General features: G+C 39.1%; 1 protein-coding gene across 2 annotated transcripts in view; it reads left to right on the top strand.

Moving 5' to 3' along the window:
* The window catches only part of LOC131192946 (netrin-4-like), a 66,937-nt gene extending 54,624 nt beyond the window's left edge, over positions 1–12,313 (top strand). Inside the window, exons 6-11 of one of the 2 annotated variants that reach the window (XM_058172579.1) lie at positions 413–626; positions 2,627–2,763; positions 4,040–4,108; positions 7,348–7,518; positions 10,195–10,363; positions 11,016–12,313. In XM_058172579.1, the coding sequence (XP_058028562.1) occupies positions 413–626; positions 2,627–2,763; positions 4,040–4,108; positions 7,348–7,518; positions 10,195–10,331 (728 nt within the window). In that variant the 3' untranslated portion in view covers positions 10,332–10,363; positions 11,016–12,313. Of the gene's footprint in view, positions 1–412; positions 627–2,626; positions 2,764–4,039; positions 4,109–7,347; positions 7,519–10,194 lie in introns of both variants that reach the window. The other variant, XM_058172577.1, reaches the window with a different exon arrangement.
* The last annotated feature ends 1,810 nt before the right edge of the window (positions 12,314–14,123 follow it).

Below are 14,123 nucleotides of genomic sequence, written 5' to 3'. Positions count from 1 at the left end.
CCCTACCAAAATCCAAATACTTCATGAGCATGTTATTTATGGCTAGTGATAGAGACAGACATTTGGTTTCCATTTAAACAGAACTGACTTATTCATATTTCCTGACATATTTCAAGAATCAGAATACAATTATCCTTCAACTTTCACATTCTCTGAATTTTCGAATGTATAAGAGGAAATGCATGCAGAGATTCATCAGTAACAGCTGTATCTAGTCAATATTTGGTATAGAAACTTAATGATATTTCATCCTAATTACAGGGCTGCACAGCAATAAATAGTCACACCAGTATTGCAACACGCGTTTAAAACTCAGTTGACTTACCACTTCCTGACCTAGAGCCCTTACTTGAACCTTTTCAAGGGGGAAAACTCCATAAGATCTATTATTTTCTACTTTCTTCTTTTCCAGCTTGCTCCTGCCATCCCATGGGCTCACTGAACATAACGCTGAACCACGCCCAGAAATGTCATCCAAAGACAGGCTTCTGCTACTGCAAGCCAGGCGTTGCAGGACCCAAATGCGACTGGTGTCTATTGGGGTATTGGGGCTTTGGAGAAAATGGCTGCCAGCCCTGTGCCTGTGCTAGAGACTGTAACAAGCATACAGGAGAATGTCTCCACAGGTAAACCAGCTCTCTTCAGTGGAAGCAGAGGGAATTTGGGAACTTAAGAGCATTCTTGGGAAGGATCCCCAGGGCCATTCATTTTGGTTTTCCCCAATCTGCTTGGCCCCCACCTGGAACTGGTTCTTCCTGCTTCCTCCAAATCCTGCCCTTGCTTCTGCTAGTACTTCCTCTTGCTGGCAGGAGCCCCTATGCCACCCAATAAGCTACTTGTCATTTTAAATGTCTATGGAGATTTTCAATCATCCTGTTCATGGTTGTCCCAAAGTTATTTTTCCAAAAGGCAACTGGACTTTCTTGTTTTTTTTTCCTTTGAAAATGTTTCACTTTTCATCCAAGAAGCTTCTTCAATTCTGAAATGAATTGAAGAAGCTTTTTGGATGAGAGGCGAAACATTTTCAAAGAAAAAAAAACACCAAAGTCCAGTTGCCTTTTGGGAAAGGACCATTGGAATTTGAATTTGAATTGGTCCTTCCATTTTAAACACAACAAACCAACAGGCTATCAAGCATAGGCAGTTCAACTGATAATATATTACCTAGAGCTGGGATCCCCAATCCCGGGGCCGTGGCCCACTACCGGGCCAAGATAGTGGTGGGCAAGCATGCATGTGCGCGCATCCCTGCTTGCATGAGCAGTGGGCGAGTTCATTTCCATGCGCTCCATTTGTGGGAGTGGCTGGTGTGCATCCCCGCCACTTGTGCAAATGAACCTGCACATGCATACACACTTGCCCACTGCTCGCACAGAAGCATCCCCTCTCTCCTCCCTCCACCCCCGGTCCACAAAGCCAGAAAGGTTGGGGAACTCTGGCCTAAGGAAACCTTTCTGCAATCAGCTATGAGAGGGCCCTATCACTACTCTAATGCTTTCCTTGGCCAGGCCAAAAATGGCATCGGATAGGCTTCAGTGACATAGTGTAAGCCGCCCTGAGTCTTTGGAGAAGGGTGGGATATAAATGCAAATAAAATAAATAAATAAAAATAAATAAATAAATAAATTCAGTGCCTGAATTAAGGAATACCATTACAGCCGTCTGTGGGATCAATTAATTAATTAGAGCTTCAGGAGATCAATAAGATAAATAAACCATTATATTTGATTCTTAGAGTGGCCTTCAGTGCCTAACATAAAATATACATCAGGAAGAAAATTGGCATAGGGCCGGGCTATTTACGGGACCGCCTTCTGCTACCGAATACCTCTCACCAACCTGTGCGCTCTCACAGAGAGGGACTCCTCAGGGTGCCGTCAGCTAGGCAGTGTCGTCTGGCGACACCCAGGGGAAGGGCCTTCTCTGCGGGGGCTCCCGCCCTCTGGAACGAGCTCCCCCCAGGACTTCGCCAACTCTCGGACCTTAGAACCTTCCGTCGTGAACTTAAAACACACCTATTCAGGTACGCAGGACTGGATTAGATTTTTTAGTTTTTTAAATTTTAAATTTTAAATTTTGTACTGATTTTAATTGGTTTTGCTATTTTTAGTTAAATTGGCCGGTTAAATATTTCATTTTAAAATTATTTTAAATTTATTGTCTATCTATGTATTTTAATAAGGCTGTACACCGCCCTGAGTCCTTCGGGAGAAGGGCGGTCTAGAAATTTAATTAATAAATAAATAAATAAATAAATAAATAAAATTATGTTTTTTTTAAAAAAAGTTTTTAAATTATTTTTAAAACAAAAATAGGGTGAAGGGAATGAGATTCTCATAGCACTGGGATTACCACAGGGAAGGGCCCGGTCCTACTTTATTTCAGCTTTCTAGGCAGTGCCCTTAGAAGACCCCAATGGATCAGCAGAGCTTCCAGGCAGTTAGAAATTGAAGAATTATTTTCCAACAAGCGTTGTATCTGTTTGTGTAGCAACTGCTAACAGTTGGTTAAACGTTCCATGTTTAATTGGTTCATTGGCCCTACTTCTGTATTATTGAAACAGATGGCTACATAAAACATTATTTAATCTCATTCTGTTCTTGTCTGTCTGCTCTTCTCTTTCCAGTTATGACAATTCAGCTTTTTTAAATATTCCTATCGGTGGGAGGATTCCTCACTTCCTCCAAACCCCAGCCAACGAAAGCGAAAATGAATGGCAATGGAATGATCGCAAGCAGGGTTTTTCAGCCTTAAGATACCCAGGTATGATTTCTGCCCCACTCCCCCCCACTCCTAATAAATAGACTGAGACAAATTACAATGTTCATAACGTACAAGAACATTTCAGATTATTTAGAAATATTTATCATATGACTTACAAACATTGACTAAAAAGGATAAAAGTTCTAGAAACTTTTTTGGCAGTACATTCTTTATCTAATACTGAAGGAGCCGCTGATACAGTTCTACAGAGGAATTGTCGAGTCTGTCATTTGTACTTCTATAATTGTCTGGTTTTGGTACAGCAACTAAACAGGATAGGCGCAGACTTCAATGGATAGTTAGGACTGCAGAAAAAACAACTGTAACCAGCCTGCCTTCCATTAAGGACCTGTATACTGTACGAGCCAGAAAGAGGGCCAAGAATGTATCTACTTACTTACCCCTCACATCCTGGACATAAACTGTCTCAACTTCTTCCCTCAGGATGTCGCTATAGGGCATTGTGTGCCAAAACAACCAGACACAAAGACAGTCCCCACCCCCATGCCATCACTCTGCTAAACACATAATTCCCACAGCACTGTCTTATGCCTAACATGTAGTAGGACAGTATTACTATTATCCTTATTGTCTTTCCTATTACCTGCTCCTATCTTATGACTATCACTTTGTTGGTTGTATCTTATGATCTATGATTGTATCTTATGATTTATCACTTGTTGCTTGCATGTACACTGAGAGCTTATGTACCGGAGATAAATTCCTTGTGTGTCCAATCACACTTGGTCAATAAAGAATATTCTATTCTATATACTGCCTAACTTCTTTAAAAATGGGTGGAATCCCCAAATCTCATGTTCCAAGTGAGCATGAATAGTTTCTGGGGCTGTTTGTGGTTCTTTTGTGTGTGTGTGTTTTATATATATTTTACTTTAAATTACAACCTGCTCAGAATTGTTTGGAATCAGGCATCTTATTAATTGTACAGTATAAAAATAGTAATAAAAAAAAGAGTCATTTTGGGAGAGAAAGTTCTCCAAAATTGGGGTGGAGCATTTATAATCCATTATTCTAAATTCTTTTAGCAGATAAACTTTAAACAGATTGGAGAAAGTAAATGCTTACATTTAATTATTTTACACAACTTGAAACATTTACACAATATCTCAGCTCGGGAACTTGCATTCTACAGCTAATTTATTGCAAGCATTTATGAAAATCAGGGTGACTGGTTTCTCCTTCTCCCTTGTTCTTTCTTTCTTTTTTTAATGCAACCCATCTTCTTTGACACATTGGTTTATGATTTCCTGGCTAGAAAAGTGTGTGTGCAAAGAGAGGATCCTAGGAAGCGTCAGCAATTTTTGTCAGATGAAATACGCCTATGGTAAGTGAAAGAAATTACTTTTAAAAATGGAAATGCAGCATAATTTTCTTGTTGCTTTTTCCATCTTCCAAAAATCTGAACTCTGAATAAGACTGCTTCTGGGTCAGAGAAACTTAAGTTCTAGGCTTCCTTTTGAAATAAAAATTTGGCAATAAATGTCAAAGAGGCCATAGTAAAACCTTATAAGTATTTCCTTATACATGCACAGAATGGGCTAATTCAGGGGTGAAGTGCTCCTGGTTCGGACCAGATCGCCTGATCCGGTAGCAATGGCGGCGGGTGGTTCAGAGAACTGGTAGCAAAAATCCCTGCCTCCCCCCATGCCCAGCTGAGCCGCGCAATCATCAGAGGTTGTTTTTGTTTTGTTTTTACTTTTAAAAGCATTTTTTCTTTGGCTGAAAAAATGCTTTTAAAAGTTAAAAAAAAGCATCTGATGATTGCACGGCTCAGCTGGGATCGTCAGAGGCTTTTAAAACCTCTTCGGCCGAAGAGGTTGTAGGAAAATTCTTTTAAAAGGCTCCTCTGACGATCCCAGCTGAGTTACCTGATTGTCAGAAGCTTTTGAAAGCATTTTTTTACAACTCTTCAGCCGAAGGCTAATCCATGCACACATTTGGCCAATCATAATTATATGCCCTGCCCTTCTTAAAGGGGGTGCAATTTTTCCTCTGTATTGGGATGGAAACCTTCTTTAGATGCCAGCCTCACTAAGTAGATTAAACAGGAAATCAACTCTGCCGGAAGGCTACTTTTATTGAAATTATCTATAACAACAGAATCTTGTAAGTCTGAATGTGCTGTACCACCTCTTCTTATATCCCAATTGATTAGAAAGGCATCTGCCTGACCCATTTCCCATGTTATCTTATTTCTCAGTATTTTTTTTTTTTTTAAATATTTCATCTCCTTTTGCCTCAGCAACAGTCCTTGCCTATTGTGCAAAGGTCATCTTTCTTACTTTGTACATCGGTTCAGAGATGGGTGTGCTGCAACTTGTCTTTGGGCCAGCAATGTCTTCGGGATGGGTCAAAGCAGTTAAGGTGACTGATGTGGCATAGCAGTGCAAGACCCAGCCTTTTTTTGTACATAAAAAATAAAATAAATAAAAAATAAAATAAAAATAAATGTAATCTGCGCATTGTCACTGAATTTGGAATTTGCAGGAATTCTTTGGATATCAGAGAAGGAGAATTGAAGGAATTTCCTAGACTGGAATAAAGCTTAAAACATTAAGAAATTACCCATAAATATTTACAATGTCAGGTAAACATGACCTCAATCAGCCAGGTGAGCCCTAATGGTAGGGAAAGGCTCATGTCCTTCTAATTCAACTCACAAGGTAGCTGGGAAAAGGGGGAAAATTGAATACTCTTTTCCCTACTCCCACACCCTTTTGAATCCTCACCTCAGTACTAGGATAATTAGCAAGAGAAAACCAGTGTTTTTGTATTTACATTCAGTGGAAAGGAAGAGATTTTACAAGAGAGTAAGCAAGCACACACTGGGGAATACACATTGAAAGGAATGCCTTCGTGCTGGTAAGCTTAGCATGCTCCTGGCCTGACTGCTTAGGATATAAAGGCAAGCCTTTGGGACCAAAATGATTAGGATCATGCCAATTTCAGATGGCAACCCAAGCTGGACAATCTAATTAACTAATGAAGGTGGCAGAGCTGAGCCAGCTTACAGTCTGCACCTTTCAGGGAAGCACAGCCTCTACACAAAGAAAAACAGTTTAGAAAGAGATAGCTTGTCCAAACAATTTCTTCCGTCTGCAAGGAAAAAGATTCTGGGAAGAAGGGAAAAGGAGAAGGAAGGGGAAAAACATGTTAGGCGATCATACAGGACAGCATGTATGTGTAAAATTGACTCTCATAGAAAAGGGGTGGAGTTTGAATCAAGATGCCACATCTGCCACCTTGCTTATTTTAACATCCCCAGCCCAATGATGCTGACTTGTGCCTGACCTGCTAACATCTTGTCATCTTTAAAGTGAGTTGGCCTGAAGCTTTTGGCCCCAAGTTATATTTTAAGGAGATTGGGGGTGTGTGTGTTAAAGGGAGTGAAATAATTGGTTTGAACTTTGTGGATGCTGAAGATGGCTTTAGCACCTTCAAACCTTCCAAAATAGGAGAAATCAGCTTGATTCTGAAATTCCTGAGCTTTTAAGGATGAAATGGGTGCTTAACCTTCTAGTCTGTCAAAAAGCCATTGTAAAAAGGCTCAAAAGTTCAGACCTTCCTGTACCAAGTTGCCTCATAGCAGCTACAAATGGGGGTTTCCTGTTCCTGATCCATGTGATTCCTAAGCCATAACTGCTGGAAACAAGCTTCTATCGCTTTAGTAACAGAGTTGCCTCATTTGATTTACATTGTTCTCATTCTAAGGGTATCAATACTGGTAGTAAATAAATGATAGGAGGAGATAACACCCATCTGCCTGGCAGCAATTATACATATTGATGCCAGTATGAATAGGCAGTTGGGTGAAGGCAGATTTTTTTTTAAAAAATTCAAGATTGCAGTGTGATGGAAAATATATACTTTCTTCCCTTGCATAACAGTTCTGGTTCTGTACTGATGTTCCTTTGGCAGTTGCCATAATGTAATTTATGTTTCACTTATAATCTAATTGGGCTTTAAAAAAGCTGAGATACTCATTAGTCTCTCCTAGGGAACTCAGGAAAAATAGGCAGGACCTTTTGGTTAAATCTGCTATAGCATCCGAACTGAGTTGGGAATAATCTTGATAGAAACTAAGCGGAATCAGACAGTGGTGGGTTTCAAATTTTTTACTACCGGTTCTGTGGATGTGGCTTGGTGGGCATGGTATGGCTTGGTGGCCGTGGCTTGGTGGGCGTGGCAGGGGAAGGATACTGTAAAATCCCCATTTCCTCCAGATCAACTGGGACTCGGGAGGCAGAGAATAGATGGGGGCGGGGCCAGTCAGAGGTGGTATTTACCGGTTCTCTGAACTACTCAAAATTTCCGCTACTGGTTCTCCAGAACTGGTCAGAACCTGCTGAAACCCACCTCTGAATCAGACCCAATGTAGCATAATTAGAAAACCAGTAGGCAACTCTAGGCTGAAGAGTAGACTGGCAAGTGGGGGCGGGGGAAATTTCAGAAGGCAAAAACGGGTCATGTCCATATTCTTGACAGGGAACAGCATCTATGTATTCCAGCTTGGTTCAAAGAAGACTTGAAATTATTATACAAGTGCATTATGCTGTCTTGCAGTTTTGAGAGCAAAAGTTCTATCTGCCCATGACAAAGGAACCCATGCTGAAGTAATTGTGAAGATAAAGAAGGTTCTGAAATCAGGCAAAGTAAAAATCACCAGGAATAACCGAAGCATATATCCAGATTCTTGGACCAATCGAGGGTGTACATGTCCTATTCTAAATCCTGGTAAGTATTCTGCCCCAGTATTCTGGTATGCTGAGAGTCACTGTCACATTTTTAATATACGATGATGAAACTTGTTTTTCCCCCCAACTCATATGCACAGGAGAGATCCCTTAGTAACTTAGTTCATTGTTGGAGTAGGATCCATCTCTACCTGTAATGATTAAATCTAGTCTTTTCCCCCAATTACTTTTATAGGGATTATTCTCTATACTATTTATGTTGTTTTATATTTTCTGTTATGGATTGCACCACAGAGGCTAAACAAATTTTGTTGTATATATGATGTACAATGACAATAAAGGCTATGCTATGCTATGCTACACTACACTATGCTATGCTCAATTTGAAGAAGGATTTTTTTCTTCTTAGAGAATTGCTGTCAACACAAGATTCATGGGTTCACACATACTAAATAGCAATAGCACCTGGACTTTTATACAGCTTTACAGTGCTTTACAGCCCTCTGTAAGCGGTTTACAGAGTCAGCATATTGCCCCCCAACAACTTGGGTCCTCATTTTACCCACCTTGTAAGGATGGAAGGCTGAGTCAACCTTGAGCCTGGTGAGATTTGAACTGCCAAATTGCAGGCAACCGGCAGTCAGCAGAAGTAGCCTGCAGTACTGCACTCTAACCACTGTGCCACCTTGGCTCATCAGGTTTGTTTAACAACAGTTGGCTGAAGTCAGGGTTTGTGCAATATACTTAGTGAAACAAACCATGATGGCTACAATCATAGAACTTGGAATAACACAGAATAACAGTTGGAAGGGACCTTGGAGGTCATCCCCTGCTCAAGCAGGAGACCCTATACTATTTCAGACAAATGATTGTCCAGTCTCTTCTTGAAAGGGTCCACAACTTCTGAAGGTAAGCCATTCCACTAGTTGATTGTTCTCACTGTTAGAAAGTTACTCCTTAATTCCAGGTTGCTTCTCTCCTTGATTAGTTTCCATCCATTGTTTCTTGTCTTGCCTTCTGATGCTTTGGAAAATAGTCTGACCTCCTCCTCTTTGTGGCAGCCCCTCAAATATTGGAACATTGCTATCATGTCTCCCCTACTCCTTCTTTTCACTAGACTAGACATACTTAGAACTTGCTAAACCCAAATCAACAGATCACATTTTTTCCTGCTCATCTATATGGCAACTTCTACCCTGCATTTGAGGTCTGAATTTATTTATATCCATGGGGGTGAGTGAGTACAAGGGTTACAGATGGCATGACTGTGAAGCAGAGGTATCCTCAATGGGTGGGTTTGTCTATTTTCTGTTTTATATATTTTTCATGAAAGTCACATAGGTACATTAAGGACAATTCTATTGATATATCAATGAATTTCAATAGTGTCATCATTGATCTTTGAGGGCTTGGTATATGCAAAACAAGAATGATTTTTTGGGCTTGGTGCAGTATGTTGTGTGAACCCATCTACTGTGGTTTTTCAACTGCAGTTCACACTTTGCTATATTGTATGCAGTCATGGTATATTCAGTAAACTATAGTTAATCCAATTATAGTTTAGCACAATGTGTCAACTAACCCACTGTGAGCCAGCATAAGACTGGATATTAATGTGATATCTTGTGATACAGGAGCAAAGTTAGGGATTAATGTCTACTTTCTGAAACATTCTTCACAGCCTGGTGCCTTTGGATAAGTTATATTTTAATACTTGCAGGCTGGCTACACTGACTAGAGACTATGAGAGTCAAATCCAATCGTTCTGAAGGGCATTGGTTAAAAGAGTGCCTTAGAGAACTTGCTAGACATGTGCATGGACTGATATGCAGATTCTGCTGTCTTCTTGTTCTTTAATTCTTCACATAGGCTAATTAAGTCTCCTGCATTTTGTTTCATGCTTCTCTCCAGATGTTTGCTTGTCTTTTTTTCTTTAGCTTATTTTAGAGAACCAGTAACTGCCCGTGTTTCCCTGAAAATAAGACCCTGTCTTATATTTTTTTGAACCCCGAAATAAGCGCTTGGCCTTATTTTGGGGGAGGTCTTGTTATTTTGGGGTACGTGGAGGAAACCGGAGGAAATGGCTGTGCATGCGTTTAAATATTTTCGGGCAGAACTAATTTTCAGGAGGGGCTTATTTTAGTGCATGCACTCAAAAGCCCGATTGGGCTTATTATCAGGGGATGCCTTATTTTAGGGGAAACAGGGTATTGCTTTTTCACAATTCAGTTGGCAGCTCTAATCATCCCTACAACCCATTGCATCATTTCGAATTGCGTATCAAATTAGTTCATTTGCATTCACTTTTTAAAACATTTTCTCCAACCTAAAACTACATGCTCCATATGGTGCCACAAGTACACTTGAAAATAAAGTATTCGGTTTGACTCTTGAGAACTTCATGAACACGCCCAAGTATCATCTTGGCAATACTATGAAATCAATTTGCTATTGCTTTCTTCAAGGATTTTTAATTTCCCAGTCTAGGTTAAGTACAAATCTAGCTACACAAGGAAACTCATGAACCTTGTAATTAAGTAATTTGCATTTTAAGTCATCCTGAGCACCATGTTCAGGTGGAAAGAGAGGGGAAGAAAGATTAATGAATGATTTTAATTAAAATTATCCCTGTGATTCTTCTGGGCAATCTTTGATTCTGTAACTTAATTAATATTGAGAATTGATTCTTACAATATGTAATCCTTTTTCAAACCAGGTATAGACTACTTAATAGCAGGACAAGAAGACGCACAGACGAATAGACTCCTTGTGAACATGAACAGTCTGGTGAAGCCCTGGAAAGCTCACTGGGGGAAGTTTGTTGCAGATATACTACGAATCGGATGCAAATAATGTATTTTTTTCCCAAGTCAAGTCACAAATATGTACGCATTAATAATATGGCAGTGAAAAGTCTAGTTAGTTCTCTAATCGTTAATTATAACTTTTATAATTAAGGAGAATTTAAAAGCAAACTCTCTTTCCTCCATTCCATTAAGTGCTTTAGGCAGGAATCTTGTTCCGGGATTTCTTTTTTCCAAGGCAACAATTTTTTCTCTCTTTCACACATTTGTAAAAAATAAAATAAAATGTAAAGACTGCTGAATTAACCTCATGTCATGCACCTAGGCTCACAGCCTGGCATATAGCTTGTTTTAGGATTACAGTATCTAGAGTTTTCGAATTCCACCAATACATATATTTGTAACTGAGACCAAGATTATATTATGCTGTTGATGAACAGTCATTACTAACAGAAAACTAGAACTCCTGCACTATTTATTTTTCTGGAGCTGGATTTTTGTTTTATAGTAAGTAGGAAGGAAGAGCAAAAATTTGCTAAGTGACAGGGCTACAAAACATCATTCATTGGCCTGTCATATGAGTCTTGCTTATATTTGAGAGGCCTGTTTAAAAAGCTGTTAGTTTAAGGTACCCTTCATAGCTTTTGGGTTCTACGAAGTCTATGTGTTCTATTGGAATTTGCACTGGAATTGAGAAAATATTGTAGATGTGTCTTTGTGTCTATTTCATCAGAGAAGAAAACAGCAAAGTTATTGGAAATCCGGAAGGCAGCCTGAAAGGACTTGGAGCTGCAGGGATTCTGGGAAGCGGAGGTCCCTGTTCCTGCTGTAGGTGTCCCCCTAAACTTCCTGACAAAATTCATGGGGAAAGAAGATGACTGGCAATCTACACATTAGAATAAAAATAGCTGGCTATCCAACACTTGATTACCACCAGATTCCAAAGATTTGTTTTGTATAGTGTTGTTCCCACAACGCAAGAGTCCAGAAAGTTCTGGTTTTCAAGTTGGTCCCACCTGCTCTCATCAACAGCCTTTTCTGTTTTGTCCTGCATTTAGCATCCATTGCATCAAAACAAATGCAGAAAGACCACAGTTATGAAGGACTTTAGGAGCCTACCAAATTCTTTTAAGAGAACGAATGAGGCAAGAACTCAAAAGAGTTTCATACATCACCAGAAGTATTGGAATTTCCTTTGGGGTTATCAGATTTGCTACTGAATTGCATACCAAATTGATGATTTAAAGACTGACTGCCTCTTTGAAATCCTCACATGGTCCTTTTTTGTTTTCTAAGTTAATATTTGATTTTCAATTTCTATTGTGCTCATTTCACCTAAAATGCTTCATATTACCACTTTGTAGCTTCAGTCACTTGCCTTTTTCATACTGTATGTGTGTTCAAGACATCTCAAAGAACAGATGCTTCTATTCATGATATTTACTACTAGCCAAGATTCTTCTAACAAGCAGTGCTCCAAGGCAGATAACAGATGAACACCACTAACATTGCTGTCCTTTGCTCAGGCAGAGACTAGTCAGAAAAGTACACAATCTGTGCTGCAGAAGAATGAGTGACTCCCCAGCTCCCTAGTGTTAATTTGTACTTTATTAATGTTATATACTACACAAAACATAGTTGTGGTTTGAGACATTAGATACTGATGCAGAGTAAAGAAATCTTCCAAGACAGCCGTTAAAACCCAGGCAATGCCATATAACTTGTGCTGGAGTATGACTGATGTAACTGTTTATATCACTTCTTGTTCTAAACTATGGAATTTCTTTCGAAAGGCACTAAAGTGTTTGCACTAAAAAAATAATCTCTCCTAAAATATGGGCAATAGGTTAAGGGAAGAAGTTTAATTTTGAATATATAGTTAAATGTCTTTTACTTAAGCTTTGGCCAAGGCATTATAAATCTTACTGCCCTTTTAATGTAGAATCTGTTATGCATGTCAGTTAATTTATGGACACAGGACTTTTATTTAGTTCGTCACAGTTTCTATTAAAATTCTAAAATCATTTTGGACACACTGTATAAGCTATGTTTATATTATATGGCCTGCATTTTTTTGTATTTTGTCTGATGAGTGTTCTGTCAGATAAAGAGCTAGAAGATGGTTTATTGCTAAACCTAAGGGATTTCATTCATATAAAACATATTGTTAGAAGCTCTGCATTTATAGCTGCTTGTAAGTGAAAAGGCCATTCAAATACCCAAAATTTAAATGAAGAGACTGAAGAGGAAAAATAGTAGAATAGGACAGGGGTCGCCAACCTTGGTCCCTTTAAGACTTGTAGACTTCAACTCCCAGAGTCCCTCAGCCAGCAAAGCAAAGCCCTGGAATAGGATATGAAAAGTAACAGCAACAGAAGCAGGAACCAGAGAATGATATTTGCTCCATTTTCACCAGCATTTTCAAATAATTGCATTTGAGCATAACAGTGTGGATTGGAACTAGGGAGTCCCAGGTTCAAATTCCCACCTTCCCAGAGAACTCCCTGAATGAGAACAACCTATTTCACAGAACTGTTCCAAGGATAAAACTGGGGGAAGACTCTCATTTGAATGCCAAAGAAAAACAGAACATGCAGTTAGGCACAAGAAATAGAAACAAAACCATGACAAGACTAAGCATAGTATCCTGAGATACAGTTGAGGTATATTTCATTCAGATAAAAACAGTACTACTGATGTCAATGTGGTGAAAACGACTTTCTACAAAAGCAAGCTAAAAATGATGGAATTCCTTGAATTTCAGTCCCATTGCTTGCAATAGGAACGTATGGCCTACTTTCTGCAGTGATTTCAAATGAACTCACCTTAAGAAAATTTAGTCCGCTACACTATTCAAATGCAGACTTAGTAGCGATGCCTTTTGGGCACTAAGGTGGTCCTGTAAGAATCCTATGGTGAACAGACATATCTTAAGAGTGCTGTTGTAATGACTGACAGAATTACCCAAAAGCAGTTTCCAATAGCATTCTTGCCAGAGATGTCTTATTAACCAGATGCTTCAAAATTTGGTTATATAATAAATCTTTAAACAAAGGGGGTGGCACCACCTTCTGATAGTCAACCACTGGTTTTCCTTTTGACCTGGCCTGGTTAAGTCCTATTCACAAATGCACTCCATCTGATTCCTCAGGACCTGTTCTCCATGGATAGCTGTTTCATTGACACTATATGTAGGCTGAAGAGGTTTTCCTGACAGTTTTTCTGAAAGGGTCAAACTGTTGCTTGCATTTTACTTCAGTAAATGAAAAATGTATGTATGTGTTTTAAAAAAAGTAAAATATGTCACATATATTCTGACCGTCAAGACATAAAAACAGGAGTTAATCGAAGTCAGCAGATGGATGGGGTGCATATTATTGTGTGCTTCTGTTCAAAGATTATTTGGTTCAGTAGAGGTATCCATAAGAAGAGAGAACAAATTTGATTCTACAAATTTTTTTTTAAAGAAAACTCTGTTGACCTCACATTTATTAAATGTCCCTTAGATTCAAGTACCTACATTTTGGCAGGTGCAGGGCATCAGACCTAAGAAAATCAGTTGAAATCACCTTTCCTTTCCATCCACACTCATATCTAGTTGATCAAGCCTTTGCTTGAATGGAAGGATATAATCTCAAAGATTTATGTTTATTACACTCCTGCAGTATTTTGTAGAAGAAAATCTACTTTACATGGCTATATGGGATATGTACATTGAAAACTAGGGTTAAGCTAAATTATTGGATAGGTTGGTTTAACACAAATAACATCTACCGGTTTCCCTTGATGATTCCAGAGCCACTTTGTCCCAGAATTCAGATCACAGGATATCAGAATTCTC

Source organism: Ahaetulla prasina, chromosome 2 (genome assembly GCF_028640845.1).
Source record: "Ahaetulla prasina isolate Xishuangbanna chromosome 2, ASM2864084v1, whole genome shotgun sequence".
Classification (NCBI taxonomy): domain Eukaryota; kingdom Metazoa; phylum Chordata; class Lepidosauria; order Squamata; family Colubridae; genus Ahaetulla; species Ahaetulla prasina.
The sequence above is the reverse complement of the archived record's forward strand: the minus strand, read 5'-3'. Positions and strand labels throughout refer to the sequence as shown.